Source organism: Cryptotermes secundus, unplaced genomic scaffold (assembly GCF_002891405.2).
Source record: "Cryptotermes secundus unplaced genomic scaffold, Csec_1.0 scaffold148, whole genome shotgun sequence".
In the NCBI taxonomy this organism is placed as follows: Eukaryota; Metazoa; Arthropoda; class Insecta; order Blattodea; family Kalotermitidae; genus Cryptotermes; species Cryptotermes secundus.
Window position 1 is genome coordinate 141,138 of NW_019732378.1, and position 24,223 is coordinate 165,360.

The 24,223-nt window shown below is 44.6% G+C and overlaps 1 protein-coding gene across 1 annotated transcript; it reads left to right on the forward strand.

The window, feature by feature from the left end:
- Positions 1-531: 531 nt before the first annotated feature.
- Positions 532-1,377, forward strand: LOC111867558. Its single transcript, XM_023857539.1, has one exon. The coding sequence runs from the start codon at positions 532-534 to the stop codon at positions 1,375-1,377; it is 846 nt and encodes a 281-aa protein (XP_023713307.1).
- The last annotated feature ends 22,846 nt before the right edge of the window (positions 1,378-24,223 follow it).

The following is a 24,223-nucleotide window of genomic DNA, read 5'->3' on the forward strand; positions in this document are numbered from 1 at the left end:
ACCCCTTTCAGAAAGTGCCAAACTGGCAGCTGTGACCAAAGAGACACGGAATTTATACCATTTCCAACTACTGCGACTTATATACCAACTACATATATTTATAAACTTCGCCGTGACTCCGCCTTTCCGTGCACGGCCCAATGGATGCGCCCCGTGACGACTGCAACTTTAGCTCCGCCTCCCGGCCGGTAGTATTTAAGACCGGGAACCCAAGGTGCAAGCAGTTCAACTCGAAACGGCAACGCAGTTACAGGCATCAACTCCACTTCTGCTACCAGCTGACATAGCTGCCGCAAGCCTTCAGCGAACGCATCTTCCGCTACGCAGCAACCGACCGAGCCAGTCGATCCTACCGGCACGCTCAGCACGGCATCACCGCCTAGACAGGCCAGCCAACGCTTGAACATTATACGTGTATTCCGTGTTCTGTATATTGACTTTAAAGGGTTCAATATATACAATTGTACAGTTTCGTGTGGTTTGTCCATTGGAGTATTGACGACAATTCCACATTGGTGACCCCGATAAAGTATGGCGACCGTTGACAGCACGACAACAACCGAGGCCCCGAGAGTGACTGTGCGACTCCCGCCGTTCTGGGCCGAGCAGCCTGCCGTATGGTTCGCCCAAGCTGAGGCACAGTTTTCATTGGCCAACATCAGAGACGAACAAACAAAATTTTGTTACACAATCTCGCAGCTGGACCAAAGTTATGCGGCAAGCGTCGCGGACATCATCACCGCGCCGCCCGAACATAATCCCTACGCCACGCTCAGGGCCGAGCTCGTGGGGCGGCTGACCCCCTCGAAGGAGCAACGCATCCACCAACTCATCACGGTCGAGGAGATGGGTGACCGTAAACCGTCGCAGTTCTTGAGGCATCTCAGAACCCTCGCCCCCGACATGCCCGAGTATATCCTGCGCACCATCTGGTCCAGTCGGCTGCCTCCCCACATAAGGACCATACTCGCCGGCCAAAATGATTGCAGTTTGGAAGCCGCCGCCCGCTGCGCAGACCGCATCACTGAGGCTGCACCACAACCGGCGCTCGCTAGCGTGGGGCCATCGCCCAACGCCGCACTCAAGGAAGAAATAGAGGACCTCTCCCGACAGGTGGCAGCACTCCGGGCCGAGCAGAACCGCCCCCGCAACAGCCCCAGAGACCCTCCGCCCAACTCCAAAGAGCATCCTCCCAACCCCAGAGACCCCCGCTACAGAACCAGGTTCTCCCACCCAGTTACCAGGAACTACCACACACACAACCGATCCCCTTCCCGAGACGACCCCGCATCCACCCTCTGCTGGTACCATCGTCGATTCGGGGCCCGGGCACAAAGGTGTACCTCACCCTGTGACTACCACCAGCAGGGAAACTAAAGCAGCAGACACCACCGGCGGCACTCGTCTGCTCTTTAACAACGGGCCGCCTCTTCATCACCGACAAGTACAGCAAGCGGCAGTTCCTGGTCGACACCGGTTCCGACCTGTGCGTATACCCCCGCAGGCTTGTCCCGCGACGGAAGGAGAGGGTGAACTACGACCTCTCCGCTGCTAATGGCACTACCATCCACACCTACGGATGGCTGCCTCTCAGCCTCAACTTGGGTCTCCGCCGGGATTTCACGTGGCGTTTCATAGTGGCCGACGTCACGCATCCCATAATCGGTGTGGACTTCCTCTCCCATTTTGGCCTGTTGGTGGACTGCCGAAACGAGCGTCTCATGGACAGGGTCACGACGTTATCCGTACGGGCTCAAGCCACCAGCATGCAGATCTCGAGCGTCAAGACCAACACTGGCGGCACACCGGTCGACAGCCTCATCTCCGAATTCCCGGACCTCACCCGCCCAGCCGGGGTCCAGCGCAAAGTCCGCCACAGCACCGTGCATCATATACGGACGATACCAGGCCCGCCAGTGACCTGCCGACCCCGACGGCTAGCACCAGACCGGCTAGCCATCGCCAAGTCAGAGTTCGACGTTATGCTGCGAGATGGCACAGCTCGCCGCTCTGAAAGCTCCTGGTCTTCGGCACTGCACGTCGTTCCCAAAAAGGACAACGGTTGGCGTCCTTGCGGCGACTATAGAGCGCTCAACGCCCGGACAATCCCTGACCGCTACCCAGTCCCACACATCCACGACTATTCACACCAACTCCATGGCTGTACCATTTTCTCCAAAATTGACTTGGTACGAGCCTATAACCAAATTCCCGTCAATCCCGGCGACATTCAGAAGACAGCCATTACCACTCCTTTCGGCCTGTTCGAGTTTCCCTTCATGTCCTTCGGCCTGCGCAATGCCGCCCAAACCTTCCAACGGTTTATGGACAACATTCTGCGGGGACTCGACTTCTGCTTCGCGTACCTGGACGATATCCTCGTATTCTCCCGATCACCAGAGGAGCACGAGATTCACCTGCGGGAACTCTTCCAGCATCTCCAGAAACAGGGGATCATAATCAACCCGGCGAAGTGCGTCTTCCGAGCACCCGAGGTCACCTTCCTCGGCTACAAGGTGTCCGCCGAGGGGTCCCAACCTCTGGCAGAGCGAGTAACTCATCTGCAGGACTGCCAACCACCAAAGACCGCCAGCCAGCTCCGTCGTTTCCTGGGCATGGTCAACTTCTACCGGCGATTTCTACCCCACGCGGCTGCCACCCAAGCACTACTGCACGACGTTCTCTCCGGCCCTAGAGTCAAGGGCTCCCACCCCATCTCCTGGACACCGGAGCTCCTGAAGGCATTTGAAGAGTGCNTTGCAAGGCGAGCCTGTCAAACGCCACTCTGCTCGCGCACCCTGACCCATCCACTCCACTCGCACTCGTCACGGATGCCTCCACGTCCGCCATGGGTGCCGTGATGCAGCAACAAGTTAACAACGTCTGGCAGCCCCTCGCTTTTTTCTCAAAGAAACTTAACCCTGCCCAGCAAAAATACAGCGCCTATGACCGCGAGCTGCTGGCCATCTACGAGGCTGTCAAACATTTCCGGCATATGCTGGAAGCCCGACACTTCACCATCTTCACTGACCACAAGCCCATCACATACGCCTTCCAGCAGAAGCGGGATAAATGCTCACCCCGTCAGTTCAACCATCTAGACTTCGTCTCCCAGTTCACAACCGACATCCGGCACATTTCTGGACAAGACAACGTTGTCGCCGACGCCCTCTCCCGCGTCGAGTCCGTCACCGCGCCACCACCGTACGACGTACTCGCCGCATCCCAGGACAGCGACGACGAACTTCGAGCACTCCTGGGGTCAACCACCGCCCTGCGGCTCGAGAAACTAACAGTCCCCGGTACCGCACTCTCCGTCTACTGCGACACGTCTACCGGGAGATCTCGGCCGTACGTTCCAGCGCCTCTACGACTCCAAGTATTCCGGTCCGTCCACGATCTGTCACACCCAGGCACCAGAGCAACAGCAAAGCTGGTCGCACAGCGATTCGTGTGGCCAGGCGTACAGAAGGATTGCCGCACCTGGGCACGAGCTTGCCAGTCCTGCCAGCGTTCCAAAGTCTCCCGCCACACAGTCACTCCACTGGGCGACTTTACAACGCCGGCAGCTCGCTTTCTGCACGTCCATATCGACCTTGTGGGACCCCTTCCGACTTCAGCGGGCTACACATACTGCCTCACTGCGGTCGACCGTTTCACCCGTTGGCCAGAATTCGTCCCCATTCCGGACATCACAGCTAACACAGTGGCACCCGCCCTGCTGACCGGCTGGATATCACGCTTCGGTTGCCCGCAGACGATCACCACCGAGAAGGGACGCCAGTTCGAATCACAACTCTTCACATCCCTGGCCAGGCTGTGCGGCATCCAGTTTTCACGTACAACCGCCCACCACCCAGCAGCTAACGGACTCGTGGAACGCTTCCACCAGACGATGAAGGCAGCCATCATGTGCTAAGCGGAACAACAGTGGACTGAGGCGCTTCCCCTGGTTCTCCTCGCAATCCGCACGGCTTTCAAGGAGGACCTACAAGCATCGGTAGCTGAGCTCGTGTACGGTGAGCCCCTCAGAGTGCCCGGCGAGCTGCTAACACCGACCACCGAACCAGCGGACCCAGCGCAGTTAATCACCGAACTACGGCAGCATATGGCTCAACTCAGGCCGATTCCGGCATCACGGCACGCCTCCCCGGCTACGTTCGTGCACAGAGACCTCGGTAATTGCACTCACGTCTTCCTCCGGCAGGACGCAGTCCGCAGGGCATTGGAGCCCCCCTACCGCGGCCCCTACCAGGTTCTCACGCGGAGGGACAAGACGATGCAAATTCTTGTACGCGACAGGCCCGTAACTGTGTCAACTGATCGGGTCAAGCCTGCCTACATGCTGAACGAATCCAGCCACGGGACCCACACGACTTTCAACCCGACAACCACAGCAACACCGGCCTCACCCGCCACACCTACACAACTCGCCGCAAAAGCTACGCGCTGTGGACGTCAAATCCGCCTCCCTGCTCGCTTCACCAGCTGAGCAGACATCTCCGTGGGGGGGGGTGATATGGGAGCATCCCCACAGCGTCTGGCAGACAACCGTCACCCCTTTCAGAAAGTGCCAAACTGGCAGCTGTGACCAAAGAGACACGGAATTTATACCATTTCCAACCGGCCTCCCGGCCGGTAGTATTTAAGACCGGGAACCCAAGGTGCAAGCAGTTCAACTCGAAACGGCAACGCAGTTACAGGCATCAACTCCACTTTTGCTACCGGGCAGCTGACATAGCTGCAGCAAGCCTTCAGCGAACGCATCTTCCGCTACACAGCAACCGACCGAGCCAGTCGATCACCGGCATCACCGCCCAGACAGGCCAGCCAACGCTTGAACATTATACGTGTATTCCGTGTTCTGTATATTGACTTTAAACGATTCAATATATACAATTGTACAGTTTCGTGTGGTTTGTCCATTGGAGTATTGACGACAATCCCACAGCTTCTTGTACCACTGATCTCGGCTGCTATATTTCGAATGTCTTCTGTAGCGACTATTCCCAGAGTTACTCCTGTATTTCTCGGCATCTGCCCCGAGAGTGTCTGGCGAATGCATTCAACCCCTTTTTATACCCTCGGCCGCTGCTATATAAAAATGAACCCTCTGTTATAACCGTGGAAAGGCTGGTTTGTTGATTCTGCGATTCCTACGCAATGACCTACTGTTATTGCGTTGTCTCTGTGGGAACGCTCCATGTATTCATTGTAACCGTGGAGATTCGACGCTCTCGACACAACGGCTCACTGTTGTTGCGTTACTATGAAAGTGTCTTTTCCAAACATGTTACAGTATGTAAGGGGTAGCCCAAAAAGACGTGCCCCCACACTGCGATCTTCAATGAATAGTTGTGTTTCACCTTGGTTTAGCCCTTTATTAATCCTACACTTTTAATAAAGGGTATGACCCAGCATATGGGGCCGTTATGATAGTCACAAGTGACAAAATCTTAAATAAGCTATTTCCTTACAATCACACAGCATCTTTGCTACTGATTGATTTTCCTGTAGGCACTTTTCACAGGTTGGGTTGCCTGTCAGTCCCACCCTGAAAAGGTATCCTTTCATGTGGTAGTGTCTGGTAAGTAATCCTACCACCCATCTTAGTTGATCTCTATATAATCTCAACAGATCTTTCGTTCTTCTGGCAGAGGGTTCTGCTATAAACCCCTTTGCCTGTCTGAGTCCAATTATGGATTCCCAGTATTTTTATGGTTTCTATCAGTCCAGTCCCTGATCGCTTGTTGACAACTCCAATTGAGATGCTGCAAGCTTGTTCAGGTCCTATAAACGGTTGTTCAGATCGTCATATGGGTAGGTCATATAGTACGCATGTGAGAATGAGAAACGCATACAAAAATTTTGACAAAAGACCTGAAAGAATGAGATCCCTTAGGAGACAACTGTGAAGATGGATTTTGTTAAAGACACAATTATGGGGTTTTGGACTGTGTTTGTTTGTATCAGGATGAAAATTCATGATTGGTTTGTGAACACAGTAATGAGTGCTTAGGTTCCATAAAGAGCAGATATGTATTTTCCGTACTTCCACAGGGACCATTGGTTCCTCAGGAAGGTCTCTGCATTATGAACTTAACACTTGCTAAGATTATGAAGTCTGAAGAGAAGAAATCTGTACAGAGCAGCTGTTATGGGTTGGATGTAATGAAAAACAGCTACAGCAAGGAGAGCATATATTGTTTCATGTATGGTGTTGTACAGCCATGACTGATAGAAGATGTGATGCCTTCACAGAACTGTTCAAATTCAGAGAAGGTTGTAGTGGGTCCATATGGTGAGATATACCCAGCAAGTCATGATGCAAGCCAGGCCATGAATATAAAAGCTGAGGAAGTTTCAGAGTCACAAGAGGAAGCTGATCCTGTGCGAATAACATTTCAGGAAATAAAGGCTAAACCTGAGGTGAGCTGTATGTTTCTGTATATCCACTGTTAGGCAGATATCACAAATAGGCAGGAATTCCAGTTGTTTTTCTCATCTTTGTCTGCCTGTCTGTCTGTCTGTGCACTTGAAACAACTCGAATATGCTGCTGATTCGCCTTTGAAGGCCTTTTTCTGAAGTGTCTCTAGACATTTATAGTTTGTTGCATGTTTGCTGCTTGTGATGTACCACTTCTGTTTCCTTTTAAGCTGCTCTGATGCAGATGAAATTAAATTTTGCATAAACAGAACTGTATCTGAGATAAATTCTATAGCAGCAAAAATCCTTAGGGCGTCACAGAACTCTTCACAGTTTGTTAGGGTATTGTTAGAACCAATAAGTTACTAGGACTCTTGTGAGATAATTCCAATGAACCCACAAGATATTTATAATGTGATGAAGAGGTTTCAAGGTTACTAAAGATTCTGCATTCTCTTGCAACGGGAGTGGCAAGAATTGTACTGTATAGAGCTGAAGAAATGTTTCCTGATGTAAGCGAATGAATTCTGAGTGTTTTGTGCTTCTGTGCACAGATATGAATTTTATTGTATGTCAGTTGTGTTGGCCAAAGTAACTAAATATTTTGTGAAACACTTCTGTTTGTTTCCATGAACCATGTTGAGAGTTTCTTTACACTTGGGTGATAACGGTTTGGGATATTATTTAGGAGAGCAATGAGTTCAAGGAGAGAGATGTGGGTAAGTCATGCAGTGCACATGGAACAGTGAGAAATGCATACAAAGTTTTGGAGGGAAAACCTGAAAGAAGCAGACCACTTTGGAGACCTAAGTGTGGGTTTGAAAGAAATAATTTGGAAGGGTTTGTACTGGGTCTGTTTGCCTTAGGATAAAGAACCGTGGTGAGCATGTGTCATCACAGTAATAAGCCCTTTCTGGCTTTCTCAACTTATCCTGTATGAAGAAAGCAGTCTTCTGGGATTTGTCACAGTGTATATGTGGTGTTAACTGACGTCGGATAACACCACATATATACTCGGTGCCAAATCACAGAAGACTGCTTTCTTCATAGTCTCCGCCGTGAAAGCCTCAATTCTTACTTATCCTGTATGCATTCGTCTTCTCCGCTCTACTACGCCGTTTCTAACAGCTAGCGATTTCCACTGGGCCCAGTAGCTTTTGTACGTGGGACTCCGACCCGCGATATACTGCCATTTCGGTCGTTGGCCGTTTTCTACTTCCTGTAGAACAGGCTCTATGTCTGGGTCTTTTAGCTGTTCCTCTCTTAGGGTAACCGGGTATCAGCCGGCTGCCCGTAGGGTTCCAATAGCGCGTATTTGCTTTACCTCTGCCCGCGTCTCAACTTTGTGGCAGTGTGCACATTGCTCTTTGCAGGGTCGTCTAGAGCGTCGGCGTTGTTATGTCTTCGGCCCTGACGATGCTCCGAATTAAAGTTGCACTCCTGAAGATGCTGTATCCAACGCGTAGGTGTCCTTCTAAGTTCTTGAAACTCATAAGCCAGGTAAGCACAGAGTGGTCCATTCGCAGATGGAACTGTTGCCCGTAGAGGTATTTGTGGAAAAGTTCCGGTGTCCTCACTATGGCAAGTATTTCTCGTCGGGTTACGCAGTAATTTCTTTCTGTTTTGTTTAGCGTCTTTGTGAAGTAAGCTATGACACGCTTTTTTCCTTCCTGTATTTGAGAGAGAACTCCTCCAATTCCGACATTACTTGCATCTGCGTCCACAATGAATTTCTCTCCTGGCTGTGGGTAGGCAAGAATAGGGGCAGCACATAGGGCACCCTTTAGTGTTTGAAAAGCGGCCTCCACTTCTGGAGTCCACTAGAAGGTTTGTTTCTCTTCCGTTAGTCTAGTTAGTGGTTTCGCAATGTTGGAAAACCATGAAATAAATCGCATGTAATACGCGCATAATCCCAGAAAGCTTCTAACTTAATGTTTATCCTTCGGGGTCGGCCACTCTCGCACGGCTATCAACGTCTCCGTGTCGGTGGATACCCCTCCGTGTTATACACTATGTCCGAGGTACCTGACCTCTTCCTGCAAGAATTTACACTTTTCCGGTTTAAGTTTCAGACGGGCTTCCCTGAACCTCTCGAACACTTTCCGTAAGTTAGGCATGTGCTCTTGGAATGTGCGGCCTATTACGATCACGTCGTCCAAATATACAAGGCATGAATCCTACGTGAGTCTTCTTAGGACTGTCTCCATTAGCCTCTCGAAGGTTGCCGGAGCATTGCAGAGGCCAAGGACATGACTGTGAACTGTCTTAACCCTTGCCTTGTCGAAAACGCTGTTTTCTCTTTGTCGTCTGGGTGTACATCGACTTGCCAATAGCCACTCTTTAAATCGAGAGTTGAAAACCATTTGCACATCCCTGCATCTCGACACCACCCTCTGCGGTCTCTATATTACACATGTTTACGTCTGCATCACTCCGTTGGGCTACTCTTACGCCCTGTACACTTTTCGTAACGTTCCTAACTCATGTCCCATTGCAGGAGATACACTTTAATAATATCACAATTAAATAGCATGGCGATAAGATTTGTTTCACTTACTTTGTGTTGAGACTGCAGACGGATGGCGTCGCCTGGCACCCGGTCGGTGGTTCTTCCAGCATGGCCTCCGACAACAAATACTCAAATTTACTGTTAAAATAATCCCCATAATAACTTGCTCTAAGAGTTATATACGATTATTCATGCTAACTCATTACTTTCCCGGGGGTGCAGTTCCGCCTCCAATGAGGTCTTATCCCAAGGTGGCGGCTCCCGTTGGCTGGGATCCGTGGGGTGGATACGCCTCTTGTCTGCTAGTCCATTTGGCTAACTCTTTTACCTACAAATGTCCCTCCCTTCACTCAAGTTTATATTCTGTAGTTAGCAGTTTGATATACCTCCAACGTCATTCTGCTGACAAGACATCGAAGAGTCAAAGGCTAACGGCCGTCTAACTCCATACGCAGAAATTCCTTGAAGTTTCTTAACCCTTCTTACATCCTCTTTCGTACTCCTTACAAGTATTTCCCCAAACTAATTCTATCGTAACCAACATTTACCCTAAAATGATAAAATTTAATACCCTTTTAACATTTTATCGGAAGTCGGCCTTCAGGGCACAACATCACCCAAACAAAACGTGGGATATCCCCGTTAACTGGGAATATTGGACTAGTTTTCTATATATGTCTCTATGTAGTGTCTCACGTTATAATATCAATGTTGTAAATATACACTTATTACAGAAGAATCCTTAATGTCTGATATGGCCTCTCCACATCTGTTCAATCGGTCTTGTCATCACTTAGTCTCGCTTCATCACTGAACACTGTAGTCTCGGATCAAACTCGAAAGCCTCTGGCCTGATGATCCCCTTCAGCTGCCATCTCGCTGTTGGTCTCTCCCTTGGATAGCTCGTTCGGAAGGCCTGTGCCTCTGTCTGTGCCTCCACAGACAGACTGCTAGACTGCCATCTCTGGAATCGGCCACGGCTCCTCTCCAAACTCGTTTCCTCGTCAGGAACTGATCTTCATCTGTTGCTGTAGCTGGGACATTGTTGTGGGGGCGGTGACGGAAATGGGTCTGTCCCTTGGGTGATCTCGTAGTGTCTAGTGTCCATACGTGACCTTCTCTGAAAGTAATGAGGTCCGGAACTGCGGCGCAGCTCTATCTGGGCTGTTCTCGTGGGCCTCGGGCTCGACTGCCGACTCGCTGGTAGCATCGCTGTCCGACGAACCGGTTGCAGCTTCCCGCTTGTGGCTGACTCTCGGGTCTCCTTGCCCGGAATGTTCATAGGGCACTCTGGCGTGCTTACACATCTGCTCCTGCTCCTGTAGGCTTCACTACTACATATAACCATGCATTCCCAAAAAGAAAATGTGGGTCTCCAAATTACCTGTTTACTCTCTAATAACGTTTCTCAAGTGCACAGGGTGTAATCCTGACTGGTATAAAACAAAATGGAACTGCTTGAACAGTTGCGTCCCCTTTTCGGTTATGGGCGTTACCCTTATGCAAATTGTACCGTCCCTTCCTTACAGTCTTCAATTTACCCTGTAGTTTGTCTAAACTAGGCCCAACGTGGGTAAGGGTTCTGGGTCGTAAACCATATAATCAGGCGAATTGCTTCGCCCGTAGCCAATCAGCAACTTCCGGGATGCATCACAATGCCTGTTTCCCGTTTTCGAGCCCTTGTTACCGTCTGGTCCTAAAAAATCAATTGTCGCGCAAGAATTCGCAAATAACTTGTTCCTTGGATACAAACGTGCAGCCATCCCTTGCGATGTTACCCTGTCTATCTTATAACTAACCCTGTCAGGTTTGTACGCAATTTCTACTTTTACGCGAGCGTCTACCTCCGCCCGTCTTTACTCTCTATAGTTACGCCGTATCCTAGGTCATAGTTCGTACTTATGCCGGTTTTCCCCTTGATTCGCTCGACTCTGCGCTGGTGTGTGGTATCCACTCGCCTCGCTGGAGCTGTCCCTTTCTATCGCTTGCTCTCTCTCTCTCTTCCGTCCGCTGCGGGACGATGCGCGTCATTACTGCTGACGCCGCGGTTTTCTTCATTCACACTTCGCCTCTCGTACGAAGCGTATGATGCTAGCGACTCTTCGCTGCCTGCTTCCGACGCTGTGTCAGATTGTATCCACATCTTCTTGTTCTCTCATTCGGCGCTTGTGCTGCCTTCGTCTTTCGCGGAGTACTTCCCTTGATGCTTTGCATAATTTGAACTGTTCGACGTGGAGGTTCGCCTCCCTCTTTCCTATCTGGATTCTATAAATTAGGTCAGAGACCTTCCGTATCACTCTATACGGTCCTATCCATTTTGGGTCAAATTTCCTTCCTCGGACCATCTGTTTGCGGTACACCAGCTGACCTGAGCGGTATTCCACACTCCTTGCGCTCTTATCGTGGCGAACATGCTGGTCCCTTCGTAACTGGCTCAGGTTTCTCCTAGCCGTCAAGTGAGCTTGTCTCAGTTCTCCGGCCAACCTGACCACGCGCCCTCATGCGCTTGCCTCATTTCGATACCTCCTTTCGTAAGCTTCCAGCTCACTGTCCGCTGGACCTCTCATCTCCGTCCCGTGTGTCAGACGGTAGGGCGAGTACCGATCCGCCCTTAATACATTCAGGCCGTTATTCACGTCACTCTCCGTGATGTCATCTCTGAGGTAATCTCCTTTGACGTTATATACATCAGAAACTTTCGTTCCTGCCTCTAATGTGATCCACTCTCTGCTTAGGTTGACCAGCTGGGCAGTGCAATAACTGTCTCGTTCTGACTTTGACTGTTATCCTTGTCAGCGAGTTCTTTAACCTTTAAACGCCAGACTTCTGAAATGATAGTAAGCTTGAGCTGGCCGGAGTTTATTTAAATGCCCGCTGCTACTCTGTCTCTAAATGTCAGTTCCTGTTAGGACGCTTAAACAATTTTAAGCATTGTTTAAAAATGCTGTATCTAACTCAAATTTTATGAAAAAGGTTGTAATTAACTTTGTTTGTGTCAGCAAAGAACATACTGTCGCATATTATAACGGAAGATTTGAATTTTTTTATATAAATTATATTCCATTTTAAATTTTTTGTTTTTAATTTTGATGAGTACTACAAAAATGATTTCCCAGTTCTTCACAGACTTGTTCTGCGTTATAAATTCATTTCTGTTTGTAACACTTAACAAATTTAGCAGTCACTGGAGTGGTAAAACAGATGGAAACAATAAAATCAAGTGGTGTTCTGCTAGCACTGCTTACACTCTTCGGATTTTCGAATCTTTTGACTAGAGGACAGAAGAATGAAAGAATGGCTATACAAGAGAAAGTTAGAGGGGTCCCTTCTTAAGTTCTAAGACCTTCCGTTAAAGCTGCAAGAGATTATTGCCCTCTCTAGGGTCGTGAAAATACAGTTGCATCCTAGCTGATGTACAGAATGCAATGTGTTTTCTGTGCGTTCCTAGCGAAATCGAATACGGTATTTTCATTTCAGCCTATACAGACATCAAGCAGATAACAAAAGATATTGTGACGTGCTGAGCTATGAATGACGCCCCACCCCCCGCCAGCCGTGATGCGCCGAGCGAAGCCGAAGCGAGCCGATGTTAGCCGAGTCCTAGCATCCTGGTCGCTAGGCAACGCAAGTCAACAGCGGTGACGTCACCAAGTAGTAACAACGGTTACCTCCGCTAGCGTTACATAGCAACACAGCGACATAGCAACAAGGGTGCCTATTACGTGGCCGTTTTCCCGTACTGTCCGATCGAGGCTACATACGGAGCAGCGAAGGCTATTCACAGTCAGTTCTAGTGTGGCTACCGCAGAGTTGTACTGAGTTGTACTGAGTCAGTCAGTGAGTCCTGGAGCTACCGCCGAGTTAGCCAGCAACTAGTCAGTTGTATTGTGGCATTTTTCAGTGTACTAATTGTGATACTGCAGATAGCAGTAATCGTAAATCTGTAATTTGGGTGATTGTAAGTGCGAATGTGAAATAAAATTCGCTACATCGAATACATCGAGAATCTATTTGTCGCGATATACCCCCGATACGCGACAATATGTACATCGAAATTTTACTGTATATTTTTATAACATTAATCTGCAGCATCGGCAATAAGAGTACTGGCTCGTGGATGAGTTTGGGCATAACTCATACGTATATTCTTTTTGCTGTTGTTCAATTAAATATCCACTTAATTCCTTTACTATAGTTTTAATCAAGTCTGTCGGGTAATTACTACATTTTTCCCTGGCACTACACCGCAGTGGGCCTAGGCCTACCTCCATGTACTTCTCCGTTCACTTCGATTTTTCTAGATCTTACACATTCGGTAGGCCTCCCTGGACGGGTGATCAGCTCGGCGCAAGGCCTCTACCTGCACACACAAAAATTTAATTACTATGCCCTAAGTGGGATTAGAACCCACGATCCAGGTTTCCAAGCGAGCGAAGACAGCACATCAGTACATGCCATATACTGCTCGGCTACCTTGACCGGCATGCGCTTCTAGTAGCGAAGTTTAAATTCCGGACTGGCCAAAACGGTGTACTTCGGCCACGACGATCGTACTCATCACTGGCTCGACCGGGGCACTTCGGCCGTTAAAGATTAATCACTTGGGACCAACCTAAAACAGCGCGAAATAAAAACTTAGCGCTATCTGTTGAATAAAACCTAAACACTCGTTACTAAAATCTCACGGAAAGCCACGAAGTGTCAGCCCACCCTTCAAATCACGCAAGTATTTAACCACTTGAGATCAAGCTAAATCAGCGTGAAAGAACAAGAAAAAATGAAATAAAAATTAACGACCTGCCTGGAATAAAACCTGAACACTGGAGACTAAAATCTCATGGAAAGCCACGAAGTGGCAGCCCAACCTTGATAGCACGCAGCTATTTAAGCACTTGGGACCAAGCTAAATAAGCGCGTGTTAAGAAGAAAAAGTGAAATAAACCTTATCGGCCTCTGTGGTGTAAAACCTGAGCACTCGATACTAAAACCTCATGGAAAGCCACGAAGTGTCAGCCCAACCTTGATATCACGCAGCTACACAAACACGCGTGAGCACAAAGCAGTTGATGTGACGTAACAAAACCGCATTTCAAAACTAGAACAAGAATAAATAATTTTGCTAACGCTATACAATATTGTTCCTGGAGAAAACTGCATAATGAGGAGCTTCAGAACTTGCTCTCTTCTCCAAGTATAATTAGTATCATCAAGTCAAGGAGGATGAGGTGTGCACGTCATGTGGCATGAATGGGGGCGACGAGGAATGCGTATAGGATATTGGTGGGAAAGCCAGGAGGAAAGAGACTACAGGGAAGACACAAGGCGTAAGTGGGTGGACAATATTAGAATGGATCTTCGATAGAGAGGGGATGGGATGATATTGATTGGATAGATCTGGCTCAGGATAGGGACCAGTGGAGGGCTCTTTTGAACACAGTAATGAACCTTCGGGTTCCATAAAATTCTGGGAAATTCTTGAGTAGTTGCAGAATTGGAGGCTACTCCAGAAAGGCTCATCTCCATGAGTGAGTAAGGGGGAGGTTTATTTATATATACGCTGTACAATGTGTGGCACTCCTTTTCTCCTGTCGGAAACGTTTTGCCTTAGACCGAAACTCTGAATTTTCTCACGGCGAAAATCTGCTAACCGGCTTGATTATAACAACGGATTTTTTTGAACTGATATGCAATGTTGCATCATCCCTGAACGCAGAGAAATCTCCATCGCGTGTTATAACCTCCTACCTGTATGTTTACGGCCACGAAATTCATTATTGTCTACAGGTACGGAATTTCTACACTGGTGGCATACATCAGGACCAAGTTCATTGTGCTGATTCTCCACAAACAGCTGCTCAGTGAACGAAGAAATTACCATTTCATGGCACCCGCGACCTCATTGCATTCTTCTCATAGATCTCGTTGTCCCTTATTCTGAACTACGCAACTCCTATGCTAGTTTCCCAGGCCTCATCACGTAGGATTTGTGGTGGACACAAAGTGGCGCTAGGGCAGATTTTCTGCAAGTACTTCGATTTCCCTTGCCAATTTTCGTTCCACTAATTTTTCTACAATCACCATCATCTAGGATTGGTGCAATACGCCACAAGTAGCCAAATGGTCTCTCACACCAATAAAAATAATGAAAGAATCCTGCCCAGATTTAGCCCCCTTGGCTCCATTTTTCCCAACATCCATCTTAATACTCCTCTCCTGTGACTGACACGTCCTTGGTTCTTTATTATTGTCCTCAATACACCTCACGAAGTTCATCCCCTAAAATATTCTGATAATCCACAATACACACTAGTCCATAGATTTATTTCCATGTTCAGACCCTATTTGAGTTGTTACTTATAAGCCTTCCTTACTCAGCCTGCATCACATAGATATGCAACATTTCCCAAACTCCGCCTCCCTAAACACAAAATTAATATTCTCCATGGCAAAGTGCATCCATGGACAATATCACTGGCATTTAATTTGTAATTTCCCCTCCCCCATATTTTGACACCATCTCATTTTCAAGTAACTTGAGACTTTCATACTTTTCATGAAATGTACTGAACAGAGCAAAAACACACTCCACAAATGTTTTGTGTTCATACACCATGGCCCAATCTGTATATCCAAACAGTTTCTATTGCAAATACACTACATTAAAATTGACTCTTATGCTGAACAGTGGCGTGCCATGCATGGAAGCAAGGGAAGAGTTGCTTCCGTAGTTAAGAAACGAAAAGAAAAGAACTCATATATAAATAATTCAATTTGAATAATAAGGATTTGAATATTGTCATTTAGCGCACGTTCCTGCCCAAGGCCCCATGCCTCCTCCTTCTCCCTTCCCTTGCTTGGTGGGACGGACAAAGTTTCGTTCGTTATTCTCCGTTAAAATTCGTCGCCCACGAAGACGGCCAGGAAGCAACTTTCGGTTTGCTGGCCAGTGCCTGTGATATGAAAGCGAAGGACTGTTCTTTCAATTGTTATGTAAAAATTAACTGTTTATGTATGATTTCAGTCTTGTTGGGTGTTATAGGTAACCTTAAGTTTTATTAAAATATTGTAATTGTATATTTAGATGGCGTAAGATTGTATTTGTGATCGTATTTTGACGCATCAGAAAGAAGCTATCTGAGTTTAAGGGAAGCAAATCTCTTACTGCGGTACACTATATCCCATAAAAATATATTTCTTGCTCACAGCATCCAGTTTTGGCGTTTCTGTGATGGTATATGTGCATACGCTGACATCCAAAAATTTTTTATATGGGAGAGATCAATCTTTCCTCCTGTCCATAATTTTTCAGGCAATTGATTCTTTAGTTTCTTGTGAGGTGATCTGTTTAAAAGATATACGGCTGTTTGAGCTGCTTCAGCCCAGTATCTTTTGTTGCAGCCGGAATCATACAACATACATCTTGTTCTTTCCAAAATGATGCGATTAGCTCTTTCAGCAGTTCCATTTTGTTGTGGATTATACTGCACAGAGAATTCCGTTTTGATTCCCATTTGTTTTAAGATGTCATTGAATAATTTGCCACAAAATTCACCACCATTATCGGAACGAACAGCTTTTATTGTCAATCCAGTTTCTGTCTCAACCATTTTCATAAATTCTTTAAAGGCTTCATATGTGTCACCTTTTTGTTTCAAGAAACGAATGAAGATTTTTCTACTATGATCATCCACAATAGTCAGCAAATATTTAGCATTCCCATAAGAGGGTACTTCAAATGGCCCAACCAGATCTAAATGCAATAGATCAAGTATTCTTTTTGACCTTTTGTTCTTTGATTGAAGGAAAGGCTTCTTTGTCATTTTGCCTTCCAGACATGGAACACAATTCTTTGACTGATCTTCTTGTTCTTGAAAATCGATGCCACTAGCTAAACCTTTTTTTAGCAACCGCACGCTAACCCTATTTAAATGCCCCAAACGCCTATGCCACAACTGTTGTTCATCAACTTGCTGGGTGCTTGCAACTTGTTCATTCTTTACAGTATTAATACAAGATTTTCCACATTTGTCATTTTTCTCTTTGGTATTTACCTTATCTTTAGTTGCTTAATTTTTGCGGATTGGGTCATGTTAACTTTGGTATTTAAACAATAAATCCCATTTTCGGGTTATGCTTTGGCAAGAACTTTGCCTCTTACCTCAAAATTATCAGGATCATATAAGTTACAATAGTCTTTGGTGAATAACACAATTGTACCCTTATTTACAATTGAGTTAATAGACAACAAATTTGTAGACAATCCCGGAACATGCAATATATCTGAGATATGGCTATAATTGTCATTCATAAGTTTTACATCACCAAAACCTGCACTGGTTAACATGTTATCATCAGCAAGGGTTATTTCATGTTCCTTAGAATCATGCGTTTTGTAATTTTGCAAAATATTCTTGTTTCCGGTCATATGGTGTGAAGCACCAGAGTCTATTATCCAAGTGTTCTCTTTAACTTAAACATGATGGGCAGACACCATATACATGGATTTTTACTGATCTCTTTTTCCATTTATTTTCATTACACCTATGATCGGATCCTCCTTTATGAAGGACATAAAGAAAGGACGATTTGCAAGGAAAGCCAAACACTTGAAGAAAACCTCCCCCAGTAGCAAGACTTTGAAATCTGTGCAATACAGCTAGTATCTAAAATATCTCACCTAATTATATTAAGCCTGTACAGAGCCCCTTTAGGAGAGGTTAATGAATTTCTAAGGAGAATAGATGCAACTTTAAAATATCTGTACAATCCAAAGTCTAAATTTATAATCTGTGGAGACATAAACATAAATTATTTAAATGAAAGCGGTCAGAAAAAACAAGTAAACTCTTTAATAAGGACATACAATCTGTCACACACAGTGAATTTCGCAACAAGAGTTCAAAATTCCTTAAGCACAGCCATTGATAATATCTTTATAGATAATGCAAAATTAATATTTAAGCTCTTCTTGTACATCTCCTATAGTCAACGGCCTCTCTGACCATGATGCTCAATTTCTTGCAGTAAATAATATTATTGCGGAAGTAAATTCAGCACCCTTGAAACAGAGAACCAGAAAAATAAATAATGAAACCACTGCTCAATTTCAACACCTATTAGAAAATGAAACGTGGGAACCTGTTTTCAAAAATAAGGATACAAATTATAAGTTTAACTCTTTTTTATATATTTAAATATCTTTGAAGCCAGTTATCCTATGCGGAATAAAAGTGTAAGTAGAATAAAAAACAAATGGATTACACAAGGAATAAATATATCTTTTAAACATAGAAGGTGTCTGTATGTAGACAGCAGGAGCAGTAATAATCTATATATGAGAGCATACTAGATAAGGTACTGCAAAATCCTGAGTAGTTATAAAAGAGGCTAAAAGGCAGCATTGCTCTAGGCTTATAGCAAAATCGAATAATCAGATTAAAACAATCTGGAATATAATAGAACATGAAACAGGAAAATTGCATCTGACTGAGAGATAACATCTCTCCTTATAAATGACGAAAAAGTTGAGGACCCAGGAGAAATTGCAGATGCCTTCAATACTAACAATTACAGAAAATGTAACCTTTTGCAAGAAATGGTAGATAATGTCATTTATTTTTTAAGAGAGGCATTTCCTAGAAAATTCCCTGGTATTAAAACCATTCCAACCACGGAAACTGAAATAAAAAGCATAATAGTGTGACATGTTGCGCAACGGAGAAACCTCCCACCAGCAGTGACGCTGCGGGTGAGTCAGTGCTCCGTCATCCCCCCTCAGCACGGTGACGTAACGCGCAACATGCGGTGACGTAAGACGGCGTGAAGTAGCAGCGTTGCTAGGCTATACCAGACACTGTGACGTGGCACGCAACGACGCTGTTGACGCGGGCAACAGGCAACAGCGAACAGAATAAAAGCCGGCTGAGCAGTAAGCGTGAGTTAGTTGTAATGTGGCCGTCGGCGACTTCAGTTGTAGTCGAGTTAACTTGTAGCCGTCAACGGAGAGCGTTAAAGTGTATCAGCGCCGAAGACAGTTCTCCAGTCAGCAGCCTAGAGTTGAAATATAGCAATAGTCGCGATAAGAAGACCCAAACGCGTGGTTACAAGATTTTATGTGACAGTGTGCAATAACTAAGAAGTCAGAGATTGGAAGACTTATTGTGTGCTTTCGAGACTTAGTGTGCGGTGTAGTACAGTTATATTTGGAGTGTGTAATTCAGAGAGACTTGTATAGCTCCCGCGCTATTAATACGTGAAGACTCTTGAATATAGTGTGAAGAGATCTGTTTGTAGGGTTTGTAAAGTGTGAAAACCCGTAACATTGTTATAATTAATTGTAGCCGAGATTTGTAGGTTGTTGAATAAACCATTTAACAATCTCTACGGCGTATTCAGTAACGAACACCTTACAATACATTCGATCAAAACAAAAAACTCTTCAGGATATGATGGAATAAAAACAAAATTTTAAAAGTTTATAAATCTCTAATCAGTAGCCAATTAACTGACATCTGTAAACACTCAGTATCCACAGGAATCTTTCCTGATCATCTTAAGATTTCAGTAGTAAGACCACTATATAAAAAGGAGACAAGACTAGTATGTCAAACTACAGGCCAATTTCACTGCTAACTACTTTCTCTAAAGTACTGGAAAAAGTTATGCATAACAGGTTAAGCCATTATTTTCAGAATAACAATATACTAGTCCCAGAAAAGTTTGGCTTTAGGAAAGGAATTTCCATTGAAAATGCAACCTTTAAATTAATGGACAGTGTGCTGAAATCCATTAATCAAAAAACGCATCTTGGTGGAATATTCTGTGACTTGGCAAAGGCTCTTGACTGTGTAAATCATGAAATTTTATTAACCAAATCACATTTTTGGCATTCATGGAACAATGTTAAGTTGGTTCAAATCCTACCTAACAGATAGAAAGCAAAAGATTCAAATAAAATCATCAAACTCAATCCAAAGTACCTACTCAAAGTGGGGAATAAAAAAACATGGAGTGCTTGAGAACAGTGTGCTGAAAAGAATATTTGAACCAAAGAGGGATGAAGCAGTAGTTCATAGTAAACTGCATGAGGGTGAACTGGGATAGCAAAGCTGGTATAACGACTGGCTGCAGGCTTGACAACCACGGGGTCGGAGTTTGACTTCAAGTAGGTTCAAGTATTTTCTCTTCTCAACATCGTCCAGACCAGCTCTGGGGTCCACCCAACCTCCTAGCCAACTGATACCGTGGGTCTCTTTCCCTGGGGGTAAAGCAGACCATTCATCTCCAGCTAGTGCTGAGGTCAAGAGAATGTGGACCTTTATGTCCACTCCCCCATATGCCTTCATGGCACAGTGTTTAATTAGTTAAGCNGAAGTGGGGAATAATAAAACATGGAGTGCATGAGAACAGTGTGCTGAAAAGAATATTTGAACCAAAGAGAGATGAAGCAGTAGTTCATAGTAAACTGCATGAGGGTAAACTGGGATAGCAAAGCTGGTATAACGACTGGCTGCAGGCTAGACAACCACGGGGTCGGAGTTTGACTTCAAGTAGGTTCAAGTATTTTCTCTTCTCAACATCGTCCAGACCAGCTCTGGGGTCCACCCAACCTCCTAGCCAACTGATACCGTGGGTCTCTTTCCCTGGGGGTAAAGCAGACCATTCATCTCCAGCTAGTGCTGAGGTCAAGAGAATGTGGACCTTTATGTCCACTCCCCCATATGCCTTCATGGCACAGTGTTTAATTAGTTAAGCAGAGGGACAAGTTTTACTTTTTACTTCACTGTATATTATGAGGAGCTTCAAAACTTGTATGCTTCACCAAGTATGATTAGAATGATCAAATCAAGAATTATGAGATGGACGGGGCATGCAGCACGAATGGGGGAGAAGAGAAATGCATATAGGGTATTTGTGGGAAAGACAGACAGAAAGGGACCATTGAAGAGACCAAGGCATAGGTGGGTGGACAACATTAAAATGGATCTTAGAGATAGGATGGGATGGAATGGTATGGATTGGGCTGATCTGGCTAAGGTTAGGGAACAGTGGATGGCTCTTGTAAACACAATAATGAGTATTAGTTTTTGATGAAGTGTCGGAAAATTCTTAAATAACTGACCGAATGGCAGCTTCTCAGGAAAGGCTCAGCTGGATGGAGTTAATTACTTGAAGTTTGCAGTCTTGTACTCTTACTCTTTTCAAAGTTAAACCACGCTTTTTATTCGTGCCTGTAACATTAAATTACAATAATATTTTACTTCTGTGCAACTACTTCTGTGCGACATTAAAAGAAATTATTTGTTGCTATTAATATTTCTAACTTATTTGAGGTTATCATAGTGATGGAATCTTATTGTGATCTTCTAACTTATGACAGTAGAGCCTCGTGCAGTATATTATTTCAGAATATTGTAGAATACTTCCCTCCTAAATGAATCATAAGCTTTTTTGAAGTCTATGAATAGCTTATACACTGTCTCATTGTACTCCCATTTTTTTCTCCAATATCTGACGAACGCAAAAGATCTGATCTGTAGTTGATCTGTTACGTCAAAACCCACACTGATGATCCCCAATAATTTCATCTATATATGGTTTTAACCTTGAGAGAAGAATATTGGATACAATTTTGTATGAAGTTGATAGCAGTGATATCCCCCTATATTTACTACAGCCAGTTTATCACCCTTATTGTGAATTGGTACAATAATCTTCAAATTATATATGGTTTGAAAAATGAACATTATTCGGAAAACAACTATTCTCGGGGCATCATATATGTATTCTGTTATCAATGGTGACTGATTCATATAACTGTTTATGTGGACAACAGTTAAAGACTGTTATAGTGGAATTTTCCTGTTTCTCCTCTTGTCAATTTGGGCAGTTTTACCTCTTATCTCAATGTTGAATTAACATGTATACAGAACATTAATGCATTGTTATTTACTGATGTAAGGGCTTCATATTCCTATGAATACAGAAATATAAAACTATCTTTATCCAGAGGAAGGCTGTTCAATGCCCTAATTTTACATTTTAATTGTAATGAAAATACGTTACTTTACAGGCATATTTTCCTTGAAGTTAAATTCCTTAAAAGACAGTGTACCATACGAATTGCATGCTCATCCAGTGACAGTTACACATGAATGGGTTTTCTTATGATAAGATCCTCTTCATGTTTCCTTTCCCACAAGTGCTCCTCTTGTACTTAATAAACACTTTTCTTTTTAGATCACCAAGTCCACGTAAAGAGCCTGTTAAAACAGCTCCATTTCTATTTACACATGTAACAGCAACAGGTAATTTCGGTTTAAATTTATTTCAGACAATTTTAATTACCAAGACTTACATGCAATTTTCATTGTGCATGTCTCAAGTAAATTAATAAATTATTATAAAATATTTTTCTATAAGTAAGAGGTTTGAGATAATTAAACACAACTTTTTGCCACGTGAACTTTTAGGTCTACATCATGCAAATATTTATTTAATTAAGATATAATTAAGTGTACTGCTAAAACCATTATTTCATTAAAATTTAAACTTAGTCAGTTCTGAGACACACCAAAGAGAGTGAATATGCCAGAACTGTTACACCACATGCACATTTACACCTTGTTTATATCTTTCCTGCTTTGATTTCTCTCACAATAAAAAATTTCCAATTCTTTCAGTTAGTCTTGATTACGGTGTAACATAATTTATTTAGGAAAATATTGAAGTCAAGAAAAACAGCTGTTTATTTGAAACCGTGACACATTTACATAGTAATAATTCCAAAGCAACCATACAAAGTCTTCAAGTGATAAGACCAAGAGCAATGTCTTCAGGAAAGTTACATCATGTAGTGTAGCAGGATTTCATGTGAAGATAATACAACAATACTAATTTCACAAAATTAATTCACATTTAGTTCATTATGTGTTTATTAGAGAACAACACTTAGGTACTATTTTGACACATTTCATACTCCAGACAATATTATGGGACAAAACACATGACCCAGGCCCTGTGTGCTGTATGCATCTGTATTGACTCAGCTGCCTACAGCTGCAGCACCTGTGTAACCAGCCCAGTCGAGCAGCAACATACACAGCATCAATTAATGTAATGTTTCAAACCACCCAAACTCTCTTCACAACCTGCAGACAGCTTCGCATTGGTGAGGTCCCGTATTCGTATTCCCGCTACCTGACTTGAGGTGCTCAACAACTTGTTTCAGTCCCTTCATCAAAGATCGTGACAATACCTAAAATTGGTCCAGGACAATTTCCTTCTGTATATTTCACAATTCGCCGATCACAGTAGCAGCGCAGTCTAAGGCATGAACTGTCTTTGCTCGATCGAACACTGGGATCATGGGTTTGAATCCCACTCAAATCAAAGTGTGGATGTCTGTGTGTTTTTATTCTGTTTGTGTTGTCCTGTGTGTAAGTACTGGCCTTGCGACGGGCTAATCACTCCTCCAAGGATTCCTACTAAGTGTTTAATAAAATGATTACGAAACTGAAGACGAGGCCAGGGCCCAACAAAGGGCTGGAGGGTCATTGATGAATGAATACATGAATGAATGCTTTATCATTCACTATTCATTAGCCATCCTGTCATTCGACAATATGTAACCTGAGCTAATGACAGCGTCGCTAATCAACCCATAAATAAATAAATAAAACCAACCGCTAGAAGTGTTGTTTGCTCCTGAGCTTCTTTATTTACTATCTGGAGATTACTGTGCCCTGAAATATGGCACCGTGCATTCTGGTAGATAAATTTCCAGCCTTTTTGGAGGAGTCTGCTGCTTCCAGCTTTAGATTAGGAGAGTGAATATTAAGACAAGAAGGGGGCAAGAAGTTTCTCTAGAATATTAAATATCTACCAGATTAAACGGCGTCACACATGGGAAGACTTTAATATTCGTTTTCACTGCCTAAGAAAACAATATCACACATATGGTAAAGTTAAAATCATTTTTCCCCTTTGGCGCTACAGACCCAATTTGGGCCTTGGCCTATCTCCAAGAAACTCTCCCTTTCACTTCGGTTTACTAGATCTCAGACATTCTGTATGACTCCTTTGGCGGGTGATCAGCTCATCGCAAGGCCTCTCTACCTGTATACAAACACAGAAAACTGACATACACAAACACCAAAGATCCATGCCATAAGTGGGATTGGAACCTACGATCCCTGCTTCAGAGCGAGCGAAGGCAGTGCATGCCTTAGACTGATGGGCTAAAGTTAAAGTTATAACTTATCTTAGTTAAGTAAGCGCCAAGACAA